The 22,685-nt window shown below is 39.7% G+C and overlaps 1 protein-coding gene across 4 annotated transcripts in view; it reads left to right on the forward strand.

The window, feature by feature from the left end:
- The window catches only part of COL6A6 (collagen type VI alpha 6 chain), a 165,148-nt gene that overhangs the window by 119,727 nt on the left and 22,736 nt on the right, over positions 1 to 22,685 (forward strand). For all 4 annotated transcript variants that reach the window (XM_039523217.1, XM_039523216.1, XM_039523219.1 and 1 more), the window contains 9 exons: positions 881 to 943; positions 1,144 to 1,194; positions 2,810 to 2,845; positions 5,679 to 5,741; positions 13,167 to 13,229; positions 14,372 to 14,407; positions 14,512 to 14,548; positions 16,062 to 16,073; positions 22,019 to 22,512. In XM_039523217.1, the coding sequence (XP_039379151.1) occupies positions 881 to 943; positions 1,144 to 1,194; positions 2,810 to 2,845; positions 5,679 to 5,741; positions 13,167 to 13,229; positions 14,372 to 14,407; positions 14,512 to 14,548; positions 16,062 to 16,073; positions 22,019 to 22,512 (855 nt within the window). The remainder of the gene's footprint in view (positions 1 to 880; positions 944 to 1,143; positions 1,195 to 2,809; positions 2,846 to 5,678; positions 5,742 to 13,166; positions 13,230 to 14,371; positions 14,408 to 14,511; positions 14,549 to 16,061; positions 16,074 to 22,018; positions 22,513 to 22,685) is intronic.

A 22,685-nucleotide genomic window follows, 5' to 3' on the forward strand; every position in this document is an offset into this window, starting at 1 on the left:
GGGGGTGCTGTGGGCACTCTGGGGGGCAGGCTGTGGGGGGGCTGTGGGTGCTGGGAGGGAGGTGGCCCGGCTCCTCTGCTGGTGCCAAGGGCAACACGGGTGGTGGTGGAGGCGGCACACGGCCCAGGACCCCCGTTGGTGTTGTGGGGAAGGTGGGCGGTGGCAGCGCACAACCTGGGACCCCCCACTGGTGTTGGGGTGGGGGAGGGGAGCTGGGCAGCAGTGCACAGTCTGTGATCCCCCACTGGCACTCGGGGAGAGGGTTGGCCAGGCTTCAGGCTTCCTACCTGGCTCTGACAGGCATGTCCCTGCAGCTCCAAGGGGCTGGGGCATCCAAGCAGGCTCTGTGAGCTGCTCCTGCCACAAGCGCTGGCTCCACAGTTCCCATTGCCTGGGAACCACACCCAATGGGAGCTGCTGGGGTGGTGCCTGGGGGCACAGGCAGTGCACAGAGCCCCCTGGTCCCTCTGCCTAGAAGCTGCAGGGACAGGCCAGTGGGAGCCGGGGAGCCCCCCGACGCTGAGGTAAGTGCCGCTTCGCACCCCACCCCCTGTCCCAGCTCTGAGCCCCTTCCCACACACCCAAGCTGCTGCTGCTGCTGGCCCAGGGGCTGCCCGGCTCAGGTAGCCCCTGAGCCAGCCGCACTGTCTACTGCAGAAGTCACAGAAAGTCATGGTATCTCATTTCCATGACCTCCATGACAGACACACAGCCTTAATCATAAGTAACGAAGTGAGATTTACTGTTTATATTTATTAAACCTTTGGATTGTTGCTTCTACAGTATTCTTAAAATCAATTGGATAGAAAGATTAATCAGGCTCTGTGGGTTTCAAAGATATTACTTACAAGTCTGAGATCATATTAATTGCATTTAACAGGGAGAATATGGTGATCCTGGAGAGACAGGACAGAGAGGGCCACCAGGTCAACGGGGAATGCAGGTTTGTGTTTTATTCTCTCCATGTGCAGCGGTAGCCAAAATCTAGTCCTTAATTTATAAATCGCCAGTCCTGTCGCTTCTCTCTGTCCTCCTGACATTTGGGTTGCTACACAGACACTTAGAATTAATATAGACATTAATAGCTGGAGTAAAGCACGGACAGAAAAAACAGATGATTTAAATATAATGGTCTATTCACAGGGAGACGATGGTGCTGCTGGATATGGTGGACCAGGAAAGAAAGGAGCAAAGGTAAACATGAAAAAAGAAAAATAAATGGAAACTCTTAACTTGTTTTTACATTATTTTAGTGAGTGAAAACTGCAGGGGAAAAAAGTTGTTTCATTATCATCTGACTGTAAATCCTACAATCTGATCCACACAGGCAGACTTCTGCACCCATTGACTTTTCAGGGGCTCCATAAAAATCCACCATACGGATCAAGTTGTAAGATTATAGCCATAGGTTGTAAAGTCATTGGGGGTGGGGGGTTGTTGTTTTTATTTGTCTATCAATTGCCATGTGTGCCTATGGCAACATATAAATATTAGAAAATTAAGTTATAAACTCTTAAAATTAGAGTAAACGATAAAAATATAATAGTAGTAATAACTCTAATTATTTATTGGAGCATTATTTTAATGTTGTTGTTGTAACAATATTTTAATGCTGTCCACACTCAGGAAGATATTGTTCCTGCCCTGAAGGGCTTCCAGTCTAAAAAGACAAGCAACACATGAAGGGTGCAGGAGGAGGATAGAATCAGATTATATATCCTTCCGTAGATATATTTTATATAGCTTAGATACATTTTACAGTAAAAAAAAGTTCATTTACATTTATCATTATTTACAAAACTTCTTTTGAAATGAGAGAAAAAATTCTGCCACACTAAAACTAATCAAAGAATAGTTTTAATTTACTCCAAAAAAAAAAGCTTCCAGTATTGATTCCCCTCTACTCTGAACTGTGAGGTCTAATATTTTGATATATCAAATCTTTCTGTGATAGCCACAGATGCTTGATATCCTAGCCAGTGCCTGTTCACTGTACAGTTCCTGTCTGTGTTTAGGAAAAACTAGTAAAGCTATCCTGGAGTATTTCATCTTTACATAGTCACTTCCTGTAGTTTATCGATGCAATTAAGAGCACATGAATAGCCCAGTAAAGTACAGTGCTTCTTTATATATGTTTTAAATAATATATGTCTGAGTAAAATAAGGGAGAACAGAACACTTTTCAAAAGCTTTTTGTCTTTGTTCTGGGTAACTACTGCCAGACTCCCTGAACTTCTCCATCCATGTCTTTTAACTCTACTAATGCAAACCTCACCTTAAATTCCCTTCTTCTGGCAAGCCTATTCCACTTTAGTAACATGCTGTCACACCCCTACTGTGCTTCTTGTCATTCCCCCTCCCCAAATACTTCATATGTTCTAAGGACTTAATCCAGAAAGGTGCTCCCATTGGGAATTTAGGATAACCAGCACATTGCAGGATTGGGCTCTAAACTTCCTGGTTTGCAGATGTATTTTGGGTGCAACCCAACTCCCATTAAAATCAACGGCAGTCTTTTCATTGACTCTAACAGGAGTTGGGTCTGGCCCTTTATGCATCAGTTGTATCATTCAGCTTACATTATAAGCTTCTTGCATCAGGGGCTGTGTCGTCTTCTGCATTTTGTACAATGCATGTCAGCACATCAAAAAATAATAGATAGCAACAATAATACTGTTTTCCAGCACATTGCCAGTTTCACTGCTTATTATTGGGTTATGTGTCTGCTTCTGAAAAGTCAAATATAGGAGAAAAAACTGAGTAGAAATATCAATGTGATGATAATTTTCTTATTTACTGTAAATAACAGGGACAAGGAGGATTCACCGGAGATATTGGACGGAAGGTATCGTACTTCACATTAATGTTGTAGCTTTCTGGTCAATAGACGGGAGTATCCTCTCCATTACACCACTTTTGCACCAACAGAACTCTGCTGCACTTAACAGAGTGGAGACTTTAAGGATGGAAATAAGTTTCAATGGTAGATTTTTTGGTAGAATAAAAGAAACATTCTTGATGTTTCATGGGAAGAAAGTTCTGATTTATCTGTCAACATCTGAAATTCTTTATGATACTAAAGGGTTAAAAAAAATTCTTGTTTGATCACCTTATTGCTTGGAAATTTTTAAACAGTTTTTTTTTTTAATTTATTGCTTTTAATTATTGTGTCTCATTTCTGAGATTGTTGTTGGAGTCAAATCTTACATTTAGAGATGTGCTAAAACATCCTCTGGGAACATGATTCTCTAAATATAGGAATAGCTGTGTCTTGTGCCTGCTGATTTAGGAGTGTGTGTCCCACTTCTTCCTGTCAGTAACGTGGAGCAGGTAGCAGATAGCGTCAGCGATTACAAAGCACAGTTATCCAAACGGTGTCAGGAAAAAATCCCCAGATAATATCTTGCACAGCCTTAGATGCACTTTTGCGTTTTGTCTTGTAGTGTTGTATATGAATCTGTGTGTGATATACATAGTCTATTGAAGCTATGTGTATGAAAAATACACTATTGACTAGACTTTAGTGCTGTGCATTACATATGAAGTATGACATCAATGTGTTGCGTAACTGATGGTGAAAATATGCTGATATCTACGTATAGACCAACTAAAGTCATTGCCTCATCTCCTGAATTACACATAAATTACAGGTTGAAAAAATAATGTATAGTAGTACATGGCTGATCAAATTATCAAAATTACCCATTTTGGGGAGAAATTGCCCATTTTGACATATTAAAAGGCTCCAGTTTTGTTAAATGTCAGCCCTAAAAGCAAGTCTGACATGCTCATCCTTAACTATTAGCACTTCTTTGCAATTGTGAAACCAAACACCCCAAAGTCATGTACTGCTGACATGGCTTCTTTGAGGGAGAATATATAAAACGAGAAAGAATACATAGGGAAAAAGTAGGCCTAACTAGTCACTTTAAGCAAAAAAGACAAGTTGTTTCTTCCATTCTTTTGTTTCCACTGCAGAATGTGTTTCTGTTATTTTAATTGCTCTAGAGTTGAATCAGGGTGAGGAAAGATGACTTTATGCCACCTTTCTACTTTTCTAATCAGTTGTGTCTGAAGGAAACTAGGAGCAGGCTAAGAGCTACTCTAAGATCTCGATCCTTCTCCCATTGACTTCAGTGGTGCCAGATTATTCCTATCAGTGCAGCACAGGATAAGACAATCTCCTCTGACGGAGATCACCAGAACATGACCAGAATCCATCTTATATCTCGTGCTCCCCTGACAAACACCCTATCCTGAGGGAAGTAGCTGATATATTGCCAGTTACTTCCACTTTATACCATCAGGGGATTCTCCTGCACTATGGTTATCGTCCACCAGCCCTATTAGGATAGCTCTCCAGCTAGTTGGTTCTCTTTAGAGCTGCTCAAAGTAGCCAGGAGAGGACTAAGTGTCTGATGCTGGGAGTCTAAATATAGTAAGGAGATATTTGGTCCACACCAATAATCTTGCACAACTGGGAATTAACACAGTAAAATAGTCAGCATGGTGTGCTGTACTTTATAAACTTTCTCACAGGTAGATGTCAAAATAAACTTGGCACAAAGAGCATTTTGATATCATCTTTTTAATTTTAGCAGTGCAAAACGAAGTGTTTTCAGTGGAAGTATCAATGAAAAATACTGTTAAAGATTTAAAAGTTCTTACATCTTCTCTGACTCTTATACAGTAATATGTGAGATGGATCAGTTGCTTCATTTAATTAAAACTTAACTAAAATAAAGACAGCATTGGGCCAACATCCAATTAAGTTATAGAAGGGCCTGAGCTGAAAAATTCAAAACAGGATCTTGAGTTTTGGTTCAACCCATAGTAAAGATAGAGACCAGCTGTGAAATTTGGATCCTTATCTGGGTTTGGATTGTGAATTTGTCTCCTCAAAGTTCAGACATGTTTCAGATCCAGACTTTTAGGTTGGATCCATCTTTAAAAATCAATATATTTCCCAAGCAATTAGGTTAGGGGCAAATTGCCCCTTGCTTTTCTGCAGGCACAGAGGCTGTGACCACAGCCAGACCAATAAGGTTTCGCTGCACAGAGGCTGTGATAGGATATGGGGATTGTATGCTGAGGTCTGCATCCCAATACTGAGAAGTCCCTGATAAGTTCTCAAGCAGCATTTTTCTTACTTTGCTGATCTGTAAATGTTTGTTGTTGTTGATGGAAATACTTTTTTAGTCAGTTTGTGTATGTACAGAGAAATTGACATTTACCAAAATTTAAATATAAAAATCTAATCCTTCCAAGTCATGGAACTGGTATATGAGGTGGAAGGTAGACTGTGGGGGAGGAGGGAGCATGGAAGGTCAGTGTTTAGGACCATTATATGTTAACAAAAACCATCAGTGGTAGAGTATTAGCATACTAAATAGACAAGCACTTCCACATGGAAAGAATAAGAACTTAAATATTCCCCATTGACTCAGCAAAATGTGTATTTTCTGAAAGAATCTTTTGTTGGGGGTGGGTGAGACCACACACAGTACTACTTGTATATATTTTTTTATATATCTATTTCATATCAGTCTTTGCACTCTTAAAAGCGGGATGTATGAATGGAAGAATAAACAGCAGGAACCATTTATTGAGTTATTCACATTTTTGTTTTAATGAATAACCATTTTCACACTTTAATTTTGCTGTATCCAATTAATTAGGGTGAAATTGGAGACCCAGGAGCTTCAGGAGAACCTGGACCAAAAGGAATCAGAGGGAAAATGGCAAGCATCCTTTTATGAATATTGATTTTGTCTTGAGATTGGCTTGTTGTTGTTAATGTAGAAATCACATGTCACTTTACCTGCCCAGGTGATAAAAATCTGTTTTAAATGGATATCCTTTAACATGATGAATTTATGTGTATTATATCGGTTGTAAGCACAATAGTCCAGATCCTGCACTCTGATGCAGTTGCTTTTGTATACCACTAGCACATCTAAAACTGGTGTAGCCAGCTATGGAAGATCAATCTAGAGCAAGAGGCGGCCTCCAGTGGCCTATAGCTGGATGCCATGTTGTCGTCTCTTCGGACCAGTGTAATGGGCCACTACCTTGAATGGTCCCTTACAATCTGTGCTAACTACTTATGCTAAACAATCTGTACCACCTTGCCTTTTACTGTGATGCTGGGAGTACCTTTCCCAAACCTGCAGAAGAGCTCTGTGTGGCTTGAAAGCTTGTGTCTCACCAAGAAAACTTTGTCCAATAAAAGATAATACCTCATCCACCTTATCTGTCTTTGGACCTAGAACTAGATAAGCTCATAGAGGAGAGGTCCATCGATGGCTATTAGTCAGGATGGGCAGGAATGGTGTCCCTAGCCTCTATTTGCCAGAAACTGGGAATGGGTGGCAGGATGAATCACTTGATAATCACCTGTTCTGCTCATTCCCTCTGGGGCACCTGGCATTGGCCACTGCCAGAAGACCCAATACTGGGCTAGATGGACCATTGGCCTGACCCCATGTGGCCGTTCTTTTGTTCTTATGACCAATGGCAACCTGAATAAGTTACGCTGGAAGCCTGGTGTAGCACAGAGCTGGCTCCAAATCAGGGAAACACGATGTCAAATTATTTTATAGAAATTCTGTGGAGGGCTGATGTTATGGGGAAGTCGGAGTGGGTGGGAAGCATATTTTGTTGCTGTTTTTATTGGCTGAGACATTAACATTGCTTATTGTATTATGCTCTTTATGAATAGTAAGTTTCATTGTTTCAGGGTTGCTAGAGCTCATATAAATGATTTTTTATATTTTAAATTGTAATTATAAATGAGTTACTTCAGAGTTACTAGTTTGAAAGAGTCTGATAGATTTGCCAAGGCTTCTTCATTTAATAGGCCAAGGTAAACAAAACATTTCTTTTGGGGTAATTGTTTCCTGTTTAACTGTATTTTCAGCTCCTCTGACAAAGGAAGGGCAAAGTCATAGTAGTAGTTTTGTATTATAAGTTAGCCATGCAAGTTGCTAACCTTTTTCAACTCTTGTTTTTTGTAGTTATCACACTATAACTTGTTTTTTCCCTCACTTCAGACTGATCTTGCTCCCTCTGAAATCAGAGACTTTTGCCTTTAACTTCAATGGGAGCCAGATTGGATCCTTGACTTTGGGGGGTGTCATAGGTCTCACCCCCACTTAGAGCTGTTGGGTTCCAAAATGGGGACCTGCACTGGTTTCCCTCTAAACTAAAAATCCTAGTTTAGATCTGGTAAAAGCTGCCACCACCCAATCAGGTACGTGGATTGGGACACAGTCCTTCCCCAAAATCCGTGGGGATCCCAAGAGCCCCAAATCTATGGAGTCCTTACACCCAGGAGAAATAAACCATTCCCCGCCCTGCTTCCTCCCCCTTCCCTTTTCCTAGGAGAGATACCGGGATCTAACTACAGAGGGATACCTCCCCATCCCCTTTCCCTGAGAATCCACCCAAAGAAAGATTAACTAAGTCCTTTACAGAAAAGATTTATTAAAAAATAAAAGAAAGTCACTGTCTCTGTAACCAAGATGGAACAATATACAGGGTCTAAACTTATCAATCTCTGGAGAGAATTCCCCCTCCTTTCTTTCTCAGTAAAAGCAATAACAGTACAGACTTAAAGAAATTCTATAGCAAAACACAGAATTGCAAATACAGAAATAAAAGTATAAGAATACTAGTTCCTTGCTAATACTCACTAGCTTGAATAGAAGAATTTATTGCAGAAACCTGGGAGGACTTGATTAAGATGTCTGGACTCTCTTAATTCCCAAGAGAGACTCCCCAAAACAAAGAACAGGAAAAAAACTTCCCTCCACAGGGATTTGAAAATATCTTGTCTCTCATTGGTCCTCTGGTCAGGTGTCCACAGATACTGCTTGTTAACCCTTTACAGGTAGACAAAAACCTTAACCCTTAACTAACTGTTTATGACAGTGTTTTTTTTTGTTTTTTTTGTTTTTGTACATGTAAAATGTTGTTGGTTAGATATTACACATGACATGGTGCCTATTATCCATTAATTTCTAACACAGGGTAAACTTTTCAAAAGCACCCAAGTGATTTAGGAACCTCAGTCCCATTGAAAGTCAGTGAAACCTTATACTCCCAAAGAACTTAGAGCCTTATGAAAATTTTGCCAACAGACATTAATAAACCAGGAGAGGTAGCATGCCATTTGGGTTATAAATGTGTGTTGTGCTATGGTAGTTTAATTTATAGCACACTCACTTCTGGGCCTGTCAAGGTTCTTCCCCCACTCTGAACTTTAGGGTACAGATGTGGGGATCTGCATGGACCCTTCTAAGCTTAATTTCTAGCTTAGATCCGGTAACGCTGCCACCAGCCAGAAATTCAGTGTCTGGCACATTCCCTGTCCCCCAAAAACTTTCCCCTCCCTAGATAGTCTTGAGGCTTTTCCACCAAGTCCCTGGTGATACTGATCCAACCCCTTGGATCTTAACACAAGGAGAAATTAACCATTCCCCCCTCTTTTTCCCCCACCAACTCCTGTTGAGTCCAGACCCAATTCCCTGGGATCTTAAAACAAGAAAGGGAAAAAAATCAATCAGGTTCTTAAAAAGAAAACTTTTAATTACAGAAGAAAGGTAAAAATCATCTCTGTAAAATCAGGATGGAAAATACTTTACAGGGTACTTAGTTTTATATAGCCCAGAGAAAACCCCTCTAGCCTTAGGTTCAAAGTTACAGCAAACAGAGGTAAAATCCTCTCCGCAAAAAGGAACATTTACAAGTTGAGAAAACAAACATAAGACTAACACGCCTTGCCTGTGCTACTTACAAGTTTGAAACATGAGAGACTGATTCAGAGAAATTTGGAGAGCCTGGATTGATGTCTGGTCCCTCTCAGTCCCGAGAACGAACAACAAAGAGCACAAACAAAAGACTTCCCTCCACCAAGATTTGAAAGTATCTTGTCCCCTTATTGGTCCTCTGGTCAGGTGTCAGCCAGGTTTACTGAGCTTCTTAACCCTTTACAGGTAAAAGAGGCATTAACCCTTAACTATCTGTTTGACAGGGCCAGAAGAAGCTTTTCTGAAATACAGTCAGTTCCCTTTTCAAGAGCCAGGCGCTTGGTCATGCTAAGGTCACTGTCTGCTGCTGGAGCTGTGCAATATGACCTTAAAAATGGTGTTCAAATGGTGTGTCAGCATGGGAGGAGAACCTTGGACCAACATAGCTAAGAACATAAGAATGGCCATACTGGCTCAGACCAAAGGTCCATCCAGCCCAGTATCCTATCTACTGACAGTGGCCAATGTCAGGTGCCCCAGAGGGAGTGAATCTAACAGGCAATGATCAAGTGATCTCTCTCCTGCCATCCCTCTCCAACCTCTCACAAACAGAGGCTAGGGACACCATTCCTTACCCATCCTGGCTAATAGCCATTAATGAACTTAACCTTCATGAAGGTTATCTAGTTCTCTTTTAAACCCTGTTATAGTCCTAGCCTTCACAACCTCCTCAGGCAAGGAGTTCCACGGGTTGATTGTGTGCTGTGTGAAGAACAACTTCCTTTTTATTTGTTTTAAACCTGCTGCCCATTAATTTCATTTGGTGGCCCCTAGTTCTTATATTATGGGAACAAATAAATAACTCTTTCTTATTCACTTTGGCCACACCACTCATGATTTTATATACCTCTATCATATCCCCCCTTAGTCTCCTCTTTTCCAAGCTGAAAAGTCCTAGCCTCTTTAATCTCTCCTCAAATGGGACCTGTTCCAAACCCCTAATCATTTTAGTTGCCCTTTTCTGAACCTTTTTTAATGCCAGTATATCTTTTTTTGAGATGAGGAGACCACATCTGTACGCAGTATTCAGGATGTAAGCATACCATGGATTTATATAAGGGCAATAAAATAATCTCCGTCTTATTCTCTAGCCCTTTTTAAATTATTCCTAACATCCTGTTTGCTTTTTTTGACTGCTGCTGCACACTGCATGGACGTCTTCAGAGAACTATCTATGATGACTCCATGAACTCTTTCTTGATTAGTTGTAACTAAATTAGCCCCCATCATATTGTATGTGTAGTTGGGGTTATTTTTTCCAATGTGCATTACTTAACATTTATCCACATTAAATTTCATTTGCCGTTTTGTTGCCCAATCACTTCGTTTTGTGAGATCTTTTTGAAGTTCTTCACAGTCTGCTTTGGTCTTAACTTTTTGAGCAGTTTAGTATCATCTGCAAACTTTACCATCTCACTGTTTACCCCTTTCTCCAGATTACTTATGAATAAATTGAATAGGATTGGTCCTAGGACAGATCCTTGGGGAACACCACTAGTTACCCCTCTCCATTCTGAGAATTTACCTTTAATTCCTACCCTTTGTTCCCTGTCCTTTAACCAGTTCTCAATCCATGAAAGGATCTTCCCTTTTATCCCATGACAACTTAATTTATGTAAGAGCCTTTGGTGAGGGACCTTTCTAGAAATCTAAGTACACTGTGTCCACTGGATCCCTCTTGTCCACATGTTTGTTTGTTGACCCCTTTAAAGAATTCTAATAGATTAGTAAGACATGATTTCCCTTTGCAGAAACCATGTTGACTTTTGCCCAAGAAGTTATGTTCTTGTACGTGTCTAACAATTTTATTCTTTACTATTGTTTCAACTAATTTGCCTGGAATTGACGTTAGATTTACTGGTCTGTAATTGCCAGGATCACCTCTAGAGCCCTTTTTAAATATTGGCGTTACATTAGCTATCTTCCAGTCATTGGGTACAGAAGCTGATTTAAAGGATTGGTTACAAATCATAGTTAATAGTTCCGCAGTTTCACATTTGAGTTCTTTCAGAACTCTTGGATGAATGCCATCTGGTCCCAGTGACTTGTTACTGTTAAATTTATCAATTAATTCCAAAACTTCCTCTAGTGACACTTCAATCTGTGACAATTGCTCAGATTTGTCACATACAAAGGACCGCTTACGTTTGGGGATCTCCCTAACATCCTCACCCATGAAGACTGAAGCAAAGAATTCATTTAGTTTCTCCACAATGACTTTATAGTCTTTAAGTGCTCCTTTTGTATCTCAATCATCCAGGGGCCCCATTGGTTGTTTAGCAGGCTTCCTGCTTCTGATGTAAGAACAAAATGTTTTTAATTACCTTTTGAGTTTTTAGCTAGCTGTTCTTCAAATTCCTTTTTGGAATTTCTTATTATATTTTTACACTTAATTTGGCAGTGTTTATGCTCCTTTCTATTTACCTCACTAGGATTTGACTTCCACTTTTTAGAAGATGCCTTTTTATCTCTCACTGCTTCTTTTACATAGTTGTTAAGCCATGGTGGCTCTTTTTTTAGTTTTTACTGTGTTTTTTAATTTGGGGTATACATTTAAGTTGGGCCTCTATTATGGTGTCTTTGAAAAGTGTCCATGCATCTTGCAGGGATTTCACTCTAGTCACTGTACCTTTTAATTTCTGTTTAACAACCTCCTCATTTTTGCATAGTTCCCCTTTCTGAAATTAAATGCCACAGTGTTGGGCTGTTGAAGTGTTCTTCCCACCCCAGGGATATTAAATGTTGTTATATTATGGTCACTATTTCCAAGCGGTCCTGTTATAGTTCCTCTTGGACCAGATCCTGCGCTCCACTCCGAACTAAATCGAGAATTGACTCTCCTCATGTCGGTTCCTGTACCAGCTGCTCCAAGAAGCAGTCATTTAAAGGATTGAGATATTTTGTCTCTGCATTTCATCCTGATGTGACATGTCCCCAGTCAATATGGGGATAATTGAAATCCCCCACTATTATTGAGTACTTTATTTTGATAGCCTCTCTAATCTCCTCCCTTAGCATTTCATCATTACTATCACTGTCCTGGTCAGGTGGCTGATAAGAATATAACAGTAGGGATCTATTATTAGAGCATGGAATTACTATCCATAGAGAGTCTATGGAACATGTGGATTCATTTAAGATTTTTACTTCATTTTCTTTCACATATAGTGCCATTCCTCCTCCTCTCCTCATCCCCTCCTCCCCCCGCCCCCACACAACCTATTCTGTCCTTCTGATATATTTTGTACCCTGGAATGATTGTGTCCTATTGATTGTCCCCACTCCACCAGGTTTCTGTGATAGCTATTATATCAGTATCCTCTAACACAAGGCACTCTAGTTCACCCATATTATTTAGACTTCTAGCATTTGTGTACAAGCACTTTAAAAACTTGTCACTGTTTATTTGTCTGCCCTTTTCTGATGTCATATTTTTTATTTAAATGTTTCTCGTGTGATCTGGCCCATACTTTATCCTCTTCCAGCCTCTCCTCCTGACTAGAACCTAGAGAATCTCTATCAATAGACTCTCCTCCAAGAGAAGTCTCTGTCCGATCCATGTGCTCCGCTCTGCTCTGCAACCTTTTTAATGTTAAGTGCCAGCAGTCTGGATCCACTTTGGTTTAGGTGGAGCCTATCCTTCCCATATAGGCTCCCCCTATCTCAAAAGTTTCCCCAGTTCCTAATAAATCTGAACCCCTCCTCTCTACACCATCGTCTCATCCACACATTGAGACTCTGAAGCTGTCTTTACTTCCACTGTAACTCGCCCTCCTGGTGCAGGGATTATGTCAGTGATGGTTGAAATTGTTTAGGGGTGCATAGTTAGGGATAGAGGGAGTGGGACACTTATTTGGCTCTTCCTATCCAAGGATATCAAACCACTTTACAAATATGAATGAATTTAGCCTCAGTGTCTTCGAGGTGTAGGCAGGCAAGTGGTGTTGTTCCCATTTTACCATGAGGAAACTAAGTCACAGAGAAGTTAAGGTTCTTTCCCAAGATTACACAAAGAGTCCATAGTAGAGATGGGAGTAGAATCCCTTTCTCCTGAGTCACTGTGCAGTAAGCATTGCTAGCATTCAGTTCAACCACCCAAAGAAAAGCAGTAGTATGCTGCCATCCTATTTTTCTTTTCAAAATAGTTACATGTGAAAATATATAAGGCCTGATTCTCTTCTCACTAAGCTATAAATCAGGAGTATATCCATTGAACTGAATGGAGTTAAACTGGTGTAAAACTGGCATTAATGAAATGGAGAACTGGACCCTAGAGTAGAGAAGTATGCAATAGTATCATAACTGCTGGATATACCATTTGTAGATTGTCTGTCTAATTTATGCCAATGTTTCCAGGGTACTGCAGGTCCTTTTGGTCCGAAGGGATTTCCAGGAGACAAGGGATTACCAGGACACAGGGTATGAATTGACCACATAAAGTGTATCTAATTTTATTTGCATGAAAAGGTACTCCCTTTAAATTTTAAGGCGAGTATAGGTGATTTTTTTCCCTGTCTCAGGCTACAGTATGTGTTCAAGAGTCTAAATCATTAATACACTCACATTTTGGGATGCCAGAGGTAGATATATTGTAAGCTGCTTGGTGATGTCACTTTGAAAATGCTAATTATGTATTTTTGCCAGCAATAGGACAATAAGTTTGTGTGTTTGTTTGTATATCAAATTATGTTACAATATTTGAACTAAAATTCTAAGGGTCAGATTTTGGAAAAAGAGACCCAAAGTCTATGCATATAATTTGTGTGCTGAAATTTTCACAGTACTGCAATTGAGAGCACAAATCAGGTATTTGCATGTGCAAATGACTATTTAGATGCCTACATCTAATTTTGCATGCAAATCTAGACAACTCTTTAAATGCCTAATTATACTTAAAATGTAGGTGCAACCTTTTTACCTTTGGACCTTGGGCCTCTCCTGAAAACTGGCAATTAAAGAAAACACGTGTTGCATTTTTTTTTAATTAGCAACATATATCTGGTTTTTGGAATTTTTTCTAGCCATGTCTGAAGTTTGTGGCTTTCTGCTGTTTTCTGATAGTTTTGTAATATCAGGCTGGAATTAAAAGGTCCCAATAAAAGTGAGCTGAGATTTCACTCATCTCAGAAATTGAATCTGGACTCCACTCAAATCTAATTTTTGTTTGTAATCATTACTTGGGCATAAGCAGCAATAATGTCACACAAAGATATATTGGACTGATGCTTAGGGGCAGCAACATTACACTTGATTTTCAAAGGTGCTGAGCACTCAGATTCCCATATATATTAATTATTTATTCTTCTCTGTCTCCCCAAAGGCCATTAAAATAAAATAACTCTTTCTATTTCTGTTTGGGTATCATGATCCCACCATTCTGGAACTTAAATTGCCACCACAGCACAATACATATTAAATGAAAAGAGAGAAAATATAGCAGATCTCGATTGTACTATATGATTGTCTCACTGAACAAGCCATTCTTGCAGTTTAATAATTATAATTATCCAGGCAGTTGAAAGCTTTAAATTATCTAGTAATCTACAATCTTGTTCCTCTAGGGCGCTAAAGGAACAATGGGACTGCACCCTTTTACCGTATGTATCTCTGGTGTGTTCTATAGTCTGTATACATTTAGAAATAAACTACTTAATCAGCTAAGAATTCCTTTCTTTCTCCTTGTTTTGTTTCTGTTCTGCAGCCATGTGAAGTCATTGACTATGTGCGCAGGCACAGCCGTAAGTACATATCTTGCTTTGTAAAATTGCATCACCCAAAGGGTCAGCACTTGAAGTGATATTTTAGGGAAAGAAAATCAAGTTCTAGTTACCACTTATTTTTCAAGTTACAGACTTAACGGCCATTTACATGCAAAAGAGAGGGTAACAGCTTGACAAGTAAAGAGGGATGACTCAGTGGTTTGAGCATTGACCTGCTAAACCCAGGGTTGTGAGTTCAATCCTTAAGGGGACCACTTAGGGATTGGGGGCAAAAATCAGTATTTGGTCCTGCTAGTGAGGGCAGGGGCTGGACTCAATGACCTTTCAAGGTCCCTTCCAGTTCTAGGAGATAGGTGTATCTCCTATTATTATTATTAGCCTTCATTTCAGAAAGAGTATTTTTAGCTCACAGTAGATCCTTTTTATGATGCTGTTTTATCTGTGTTTGTATCATGCACTAAGTGAATCGGTGAACATCTATTGATTCTAGTAATCAGTCAGTAACTCTGCATGATCATTTCTAACATGCTTCTCTGATTTCCTTTGAAAGTTCACAAATTTATGAAACAAACATAAAACCCTCTTTTGAAATATAAGACTATTTTAAATGGCAATCGCTGTTCTAGGGATCTGTGTTCCCTTTATTGTGTATAAAATAGCCTTCATGGAAATTAGGTGCTTGGGGCACTTGGAAAGGGCTAGTGTCCAGATGAATACTGGAGATGCCCTAAGTCTCCTTAAGGGAAGATAAGTAAGTAAATTACATTATTTTATGTAAATCAATCTTAAATACAGATTATGGACCCTTACTCATGTGACTAATCTTGATCTTCAGTGAAAGTTCAGCTGAGCTGGGCTAAGCAGAGAATATTTGAGAAAACATTAGAATGTTTCAGTCCAGTGTCTCGAGCCATGGAATTCGTCAAAACAAATTCAGAAGTTTGGATAATTTGCTGAGTTATATCTATTTCTCTAAACTCCGTTAGACACCAGGGACCATAGACATCCACAATAAGAACATGCAATGCAAATGAAGGGACAGAAGCTGAACTCCCTGTGCACTTAACAACTTCCACTGAAATCAATGAGTGTTTTGTATGCACAGGGAATGATGTAAAATTATAGGTGTGCAATCCATGACACTACAAAAACAACAAGGAGTCTGGTGGCACCTTAAAGACTAACAGATTTATTTTAGCATAAGCTTTTGTGGGTCAAAACCCACTTCTTCAGATGCATGGAGTGAAAATTACAGATACAGGCATAAATATATATTAGCATGTGAAGAGAAGGAAGTTACATTACAAGTGGAGAACCAATGTTGAAGGCCAATTTAGTCAGGGTGGATGTGGTCCACTCCCAATAATTGATGAGGATGAGTCAATACCAAGAGAGGGGAAAATTGCTTTTGTAGTGAGCCAGCCATTCCCAGTCCCTATTCCCATGACACTACAAGTTTTCTTTTTTAAAGAGATTTTTAGGATTGTTTTAAAAACATGCTATATAATATTTTTTTCCCTTTTTTGTTTAGCTTGTTGGCAGGGTGAGTACTGTTTATTATTATGTTGTTTTAACTAAAATCTTAAAATGTATCAGTGTGTCTGGGAAGATGGTTTAGGTAAAAACCTCACTTTCGATCTGGAGTTTCACCTCTTTAAGCTCCCCACCTGCTGATAGATCAGCCACTGTTTGTCTCTGGCTAACTAAGCAGAACTGTAGTTCTGCAATTCTGTAAAGAGAGCATGCCTCTCATTCCCTGCCCATCATATCACTACTTCTTAATTGGTCAGACTTCTCTTCCAATAGGTATACCCTTTCTACTTTATTTCCTCATTGATAGCTTGCCCCTGAGCATGCTCTACTCATGCAGATTTTAAAATAAATATTCACCATGCTTTACCTCCTTTTTTTTTTTTTTTTTAGAACTTCAGGTCAGCTAGTGCTGGCTATGTGAATCCCCACTACCTAATATTGTATCAGCAGAGTTCAGTGACTAGATAAGACAACGTAAACTGGAGTTCAGTTGATCCCAGTCTATTTTGATATCTTGCTTTCCAGCTACAGCTAGAAAAAAACAAGAAAACACATAGTTCCTGGCCCTATGTCCTTCTGAGTTATTCTAGTTCCTTTGTGACCTGATGTTAAGAGGTTCTGAACATCTGCATTTCCATTCAATGCAGTGGGAGATGTGGATGATCAGCACCTTGGGAAATTTAGGCCATTACCCTAAAGATACTTCTGGGGCATCTCTCTGGATTACTTGCCTTTTTAAGCACTAAAACTGAATTATATCACTTACCCTGCAGCCCTCATATGAGTAACTTTTTTGTCATGTGAGTTGTCCAATTGACTATAAAGGTTTTACCTCTATGGTTCTTTGAGGTTTACTCATGTTTGTGGGAATTGCAGGATGATTTGGCCTTAAAACTTCATTTGTCCTCCTCAATATCTGATGAAATACCTCGCATCTGAGGCAACTTTGCAAATAAACATACTTTGAGGGGAAATCCCTTGGGAAAACCTACCCCATTGTTTTCTTCTCCTCTCACACCCAGAAGTTCTCATTGACCTTTTACTTTTATACTCTCAATTTTCAAGGCCCTGCATTGAGTCCTCCACTGTGTGATAAAGACGATTGGACATGTGATCAGAAAGGGGCCATCAGTGCTTCTCTTCAACTAGTCATAGTGATTGTTGTGTGTTGTGATTCCTGTATCCACAGCAGGAATGATAAACCAGTATTCTTCCTTTAATCAAGAATTTCTTCACATTGAGTGTCAGCCTTGACAACTATTCACACTTATGAGTTTGCTGTCTTCACAGTCTGCATATATTTGCAGTTTCAGATATATTGGAGTTGGTAAGATCATGCACTGAACCAAAAAGAAGGATATATGGTTCTTTTAGTTTAATTTCCACAAATCTTTTAAGTTTACGGTCCAGCCCTTCACTGATTCCCATTGTATAACTATTTTCAGCTTATATTCTCATGGCCTTTTCTTGTATGTTTCTGATTTTGCTTCTTGTTGTATTAGCATCCTCAATCCTTTGCATCATTTGTCTTTGATATTGGTAATCAAATAGAGCTAATCTCCTGGAATGTTACTGTTACCAATTCCAAAGCAGTATATAATCTGCTTTTGTATCTTTTCTTTCTCTTATCTTTGTCTTGTTGCTTATCCTGTGTTGGCCTCTCTTAGGGACACAGACAGGGCTCCACTCCCTACACATTCCAGTGTTGCCTCACTTCTTCAAACTGATGATAAATTTTGTTCTCTGACTCTGTGACATCTCCAAGGTACAATCCAGACTAATGAGTAGCTCTGTCACCCCTGCCCTCTAACCTGGGATGCTCTTTACAATGTTTTACTGCTCTAGCCTCCAGCCTGGCCTGCTCCCAAACAGCCTGCAACATGGAAGCTGCTCCCAGCTATGTCTGTGGGTGTTGCAGCCAGCCACACCTTGGCTCTTACCAGCCTTAGTTATACTGCAGGATGACCCCCAAACGCCCGCAGTCCTAGACTTTTCCCCTGGAAATGTATATCCTGTACTGCCCAGCCCACTCCTGCACAATAGAAGTTTATGTATAGTCTGTTATTACTTTAATAGAAATAATATGGACTTAACTTGCCATCCCAAATGGCATTTTAAAACACAGGATTAAATAAAACAATAAAACAAGTTTATTAACTACAAAGAAATTTTAAGTGGATACAAGAAATAAGGCATAAAAATCAGAAATGGTCACAAGAAAATAAAGTTCAAATGCTACTGCTGCCTAACTTAACAAACTATATCAAATTCAAGCAAAGTTTCTCATCATATGCTTTCAACAGTCTTACTGACCAAACTTAGTAGGTCAGGACCCCTTCTTCAGTCTCAGGAATGCTTCTTTTGTTGCTTCTGGTGCCGTGAATGTGTCTTGGGGTGTTTGTTCCTCTTTTTATATTGTTAGTCCTATTCTCGAAAAACATTTCCAGGTGAGATTCAGGAGGCAGAGTCTATGGGGAAGGACGTTCCCTGCTGCGTTTTCCTCACCTTTCTGATCACCCTATGTTTCCCTTCCTGCTCGATGACTCTGATTATTGCTTAAACACAAATTAAGCAGAGCACACATTCCTTTGTTTGAGACAGACCTGTATGCCAACCTCAGTTTGGAACATGCGTTAACAATATCATACAGTGGAATCTTATAATTTCACATACAATATTGCCGCACATATTTTATCAAGATAATAATGACCAGTGAATTGTGAGTTTTCATATGATACCTCACAAGGCATACTTCATACAAAGATTATTACAATACAGTATAGGGTATGGACAAAAGGCTATATTCTGTCACATTCTCCTTCTCCAGCCCTCCGTATTTGTTCCCCCCATCCACTCCTCCTTGCTGCTTTACATCCCACTCCCCCAAAAACACATCCCCAACCTTACCAAACCATAGTGTCTCCCTCTGTGTTCTGATCTTGATTTGCTTTTCTACTTTTGCCTTCCTCAAGATCTGTTTCAGTTCCATGACTTTATGGCCTGACCTCCAAGTCTCTGCTGCCCCCATTGCTGAGCCACACCCCATTAAAAAGCTAACTTGCTTTCTACAGTTAATTGACTCACCATTCCAGTCAAGTTACCTCATTACTCATTGGTGACAGATAAATCATAGAAATGTTGTGCTGCAAGGGACCTTGAAAGGTCATCTAGTCCAGCCTGCTGCACTGAGGCAAGACCATCCCTGACAGGTGTTTGTCTAATCTGTTCTGTTCTGAACATCCTTCAATGATGGGGATTCCACAACCTCAACTATCTAAATACTATTAGTATTTTCTAATATCTAACCTAAATCTCCCTTACTGCAGATTAAGCCCATTATTTATTGTCCTATCTTCAGTGGACATGGAGAATAAGCGATCACCATCCTCTTTATAACAACCCTTAATATATTTTAAGGCTGTTACCAGGTCCCCTATCAGCCTTATTTTCTCAAGACTAAACATGTCCAGTTTTTTAACCTTTCTTCACAGGTCAGCTTTTCTAAACCTTTTATCAGTTTCGTTGTTCTTCTCTGGACACTCTCTAATTTGTCCACATCTTTCTTAAAGCATGGTGCCTAGAACTGGATGCCGTAGTCCAGCTGAGACTTCACCAGAGCCAAGTAGAGCAGGACAATTACCTTTTGTGTCTTACATATGACACTCCTGTTAATATATCCCAGAATATTAGCCTTTTTTGCAACTGCATCACATCGTCGACTCATTCAATTTGTGATCCACTATCACCCCCATATCCTTTTCAGTAGTACCACCACCTAGCCAGCTATTTCCCATTTTGTAACTATGCATTTTATTTATTCTAAGTGTAGTATTTTGCACTTGTCTTTATTGTCTTTCATCTTGTTGATTTCAGACCAATTCTCCAACGTATCCAGGTCATTTTGAATTCTAATCCTGTCCTCCAAAGTGCTTGCAACCCCTCCCAGCTTGGCGTCATCTGCAAATTTTATAAGCTTAACCTTCACTCCTTTGTCCAAGTCATTTAATGAAAATGTTGAATAGTGCAGACTTCTGTATGACCCCACTAGATAAGTCTCCCCACTTTGACAGTGGACCGTAGACTTTATTCAAAGAATAGTTATCATTCAACTAGATGGGTATGCACCTTTTAATAATTGTATTTAAATCATATCTCCCTAGCTTGTTTACAAGAATGTCATGTGGGACTGTGTCAAAATCCCTACTAAAATCAAGATATATCTTGTCTACTTCTTCCTGCCTATCCACTAGTCCAGTAACCCTGTCAAAGAAGAATATTAGGTTGGTTATGCATGATTTGTTCTTGACAAATCTATGTTGGCTATGATTTATAATCCTGTTAACCTCTAGGTGCTTACAAATTGATTGTTTAATAATTTGTTCCAGTATTTTTCCTGATATTGAAATTAGGTCTATAATTCACTGAGTCCTCTTTGTTCCCCTTTTTAAAGATAAATACAATATTTGCCTTTCTCCAGCCTTCTGGGACCTCACCCAACTTCCATGAGTTCTTAAAGATAATCACTAATGGTTCCAAGATTCCTTCAGCTTAGTTCCTTAAGTACCATAGGGTGAATTTCATCAGGCCCTGTTGACTTGAATACATCTTACTTATCTAAATATTCTTTAACTTGTTCTTCCCCTATTTTGGCTTGTGTTTCTTCCCTCTTTTTTGTTAATATTAATTGTGTTAAGCATCTGGTCACAGTTCACCTTTTTAGAGAAGACTGAAGCAAAACAGTCATTAAACACCGCAGCCTTCTTGATGCCATTCAGTACTAGCTATTTTTCACAGCTAACTAAAGGACCTACACTTTCCTTCATCTTTCTCTTCTCCTAATGTATTATTAGAACCTCTTGTTGTTGCCTTTTATGTCCCTTGTACATTTTGTGCCTTAGCCTTTCTGATTTTGTCCCTACGTGCTTGTGCTATTCTTTTGTATTCTTCTTTAGTAATTTGTCCATGTTTCCACTCTTTGTAGGATTCCTTTTTGATTGTCAAGTTATTAAAGAGCTCCTCATGGAGCCATATTGTCTTATTATTCTTCCCATCTTTTCTTTGCATCAGGATATTTTGCTGTTGTGCCTTCAATACCGTCTCTTTGAGAAACTTTTGTTTCACACCTCTCCTGTGAACTCCTTTTGCCCTTAGATTTTCTTCCCAAGGGACCTTGTCTACCAGTTCTCTTCATTTGTTAAAGTAATTTTGGTGTTTCTCTTTTCTTATGTTATAACAACCTTTTGGGTACCATCATGGTCCTCTTTATGGCCCATACCACGAGGTTAGATTGCCATTTTCTTTCCATTCACTAGCTTTATTTTCAGCTGTCTTTCCTAATGTCATGTGCCTCTGCTACCATTTGGAGTCACTAAACACATTGAAATGTATTTGAACATAGAAATACCCTATGCTTTTCCATGGGTTAGTATTGCATTTAAGTAAAGTACAATAGACATGGTAGGCCCCATTGTGCCTGATGAGCATGGAGCTGGGGCCAGTACAGAACCACGTTACCACAGAGAGCGCTCCAGGAATGATTGTGCCTCAGGAAACGCAATACCTCCTGGACCTTCCAGACAGGAAGGGAAGTGCTCAATAATCCCCCTCTGCATCCAGCCAGTTTCTCAGACCTGTATGTGGTATGGGAGAGGGCAAGACTATGACTTTGGCTTCTCCCTGCCTGTCCCTCCCTTCCTCCCTGTTTGAAGGAGTCCAAGGACTGCAATTGTGTCCAGCACATGCACTCCTTACTGCAGTGTCTGAAAAAGTCTCATTGCATTCCTGAACTGTGCCCCAGCATGACCTGCCCTTGCATCCTTTTCTGTAGGGTGAGTCCCTAGATAACCTGATATAATGCTATCTAGGGAAAACAAAATTAAATGGTTATTAATCACTTTAAAATAGCTTGCATTTTTATCTTGTGTGATTTGTATAACAACTTTTTTTATCTTCTAGAAAAACCGGAATGCCCAGTATATCCAACGGAGCTAGTGTTTGCTTTGGACATATCCCAGGATGTCACATCCCAGTTATTTGAAAGAATGAGAGAGATTGTAATATCAGTAGTGAATGCCACCAAAATTAAAGACAGCAACTGCCCAGTGGGAGCTAGAGTTGCTGTTGTGTCCTACAATTCCAACACTCATTATCTGACCCGCTTCTCCGAGTTCTACGGCAAGAATCAGCTCCTCAACAAACTTAAGAATCTGGCTTATGAGAGATCCTCAAGTGAACGAGATATTGCCAGAGCGATGAGATTCGTTGCCAGGAATGTTTTCAAGCGAACTCGCCAAGGTCCTAATGTGAGAAAAGTAGCAGTGTTTTTCAGCAATGGGCCATCATCAGATGAATTTTCTATTAACACAGCAGTTCTGGAGTACACTGCATTTGATATTGTTCCAGTAGTTATCGCTTTTAATGATGTTCCCCTCCTCGGTCGTGCTTTCGCGGTAAGAAATCCACTAACGTTTTCTTTTTGATGTTCAGTAACAAGACTTTGTATTTCACAGCCTTCAAAACATAGTGGGCCACATTCATCCTTTGGTGTAACTCCATTATCTTCAGAGCTGGCCCATTGTATTGGTTATTTGTGATCATATCAAGGTGTCAAATCCTGCAGCAC

This window comes from Mauremys reevesii, linkage group 2 (assembly GCF_016161935.1).
Source record: "Mauremys reevesii isolate NIE-2019 linkage group 2, ASM1616193v1, whole genome shotgun sequence".
In the NCBI taxonomy this organism is placed as follows: domain Eukaryota; kingdom Metazoa; phylum Chordata; order Testudines; family Geoemydidae; genus Mauremys; species Mauremys reevesii.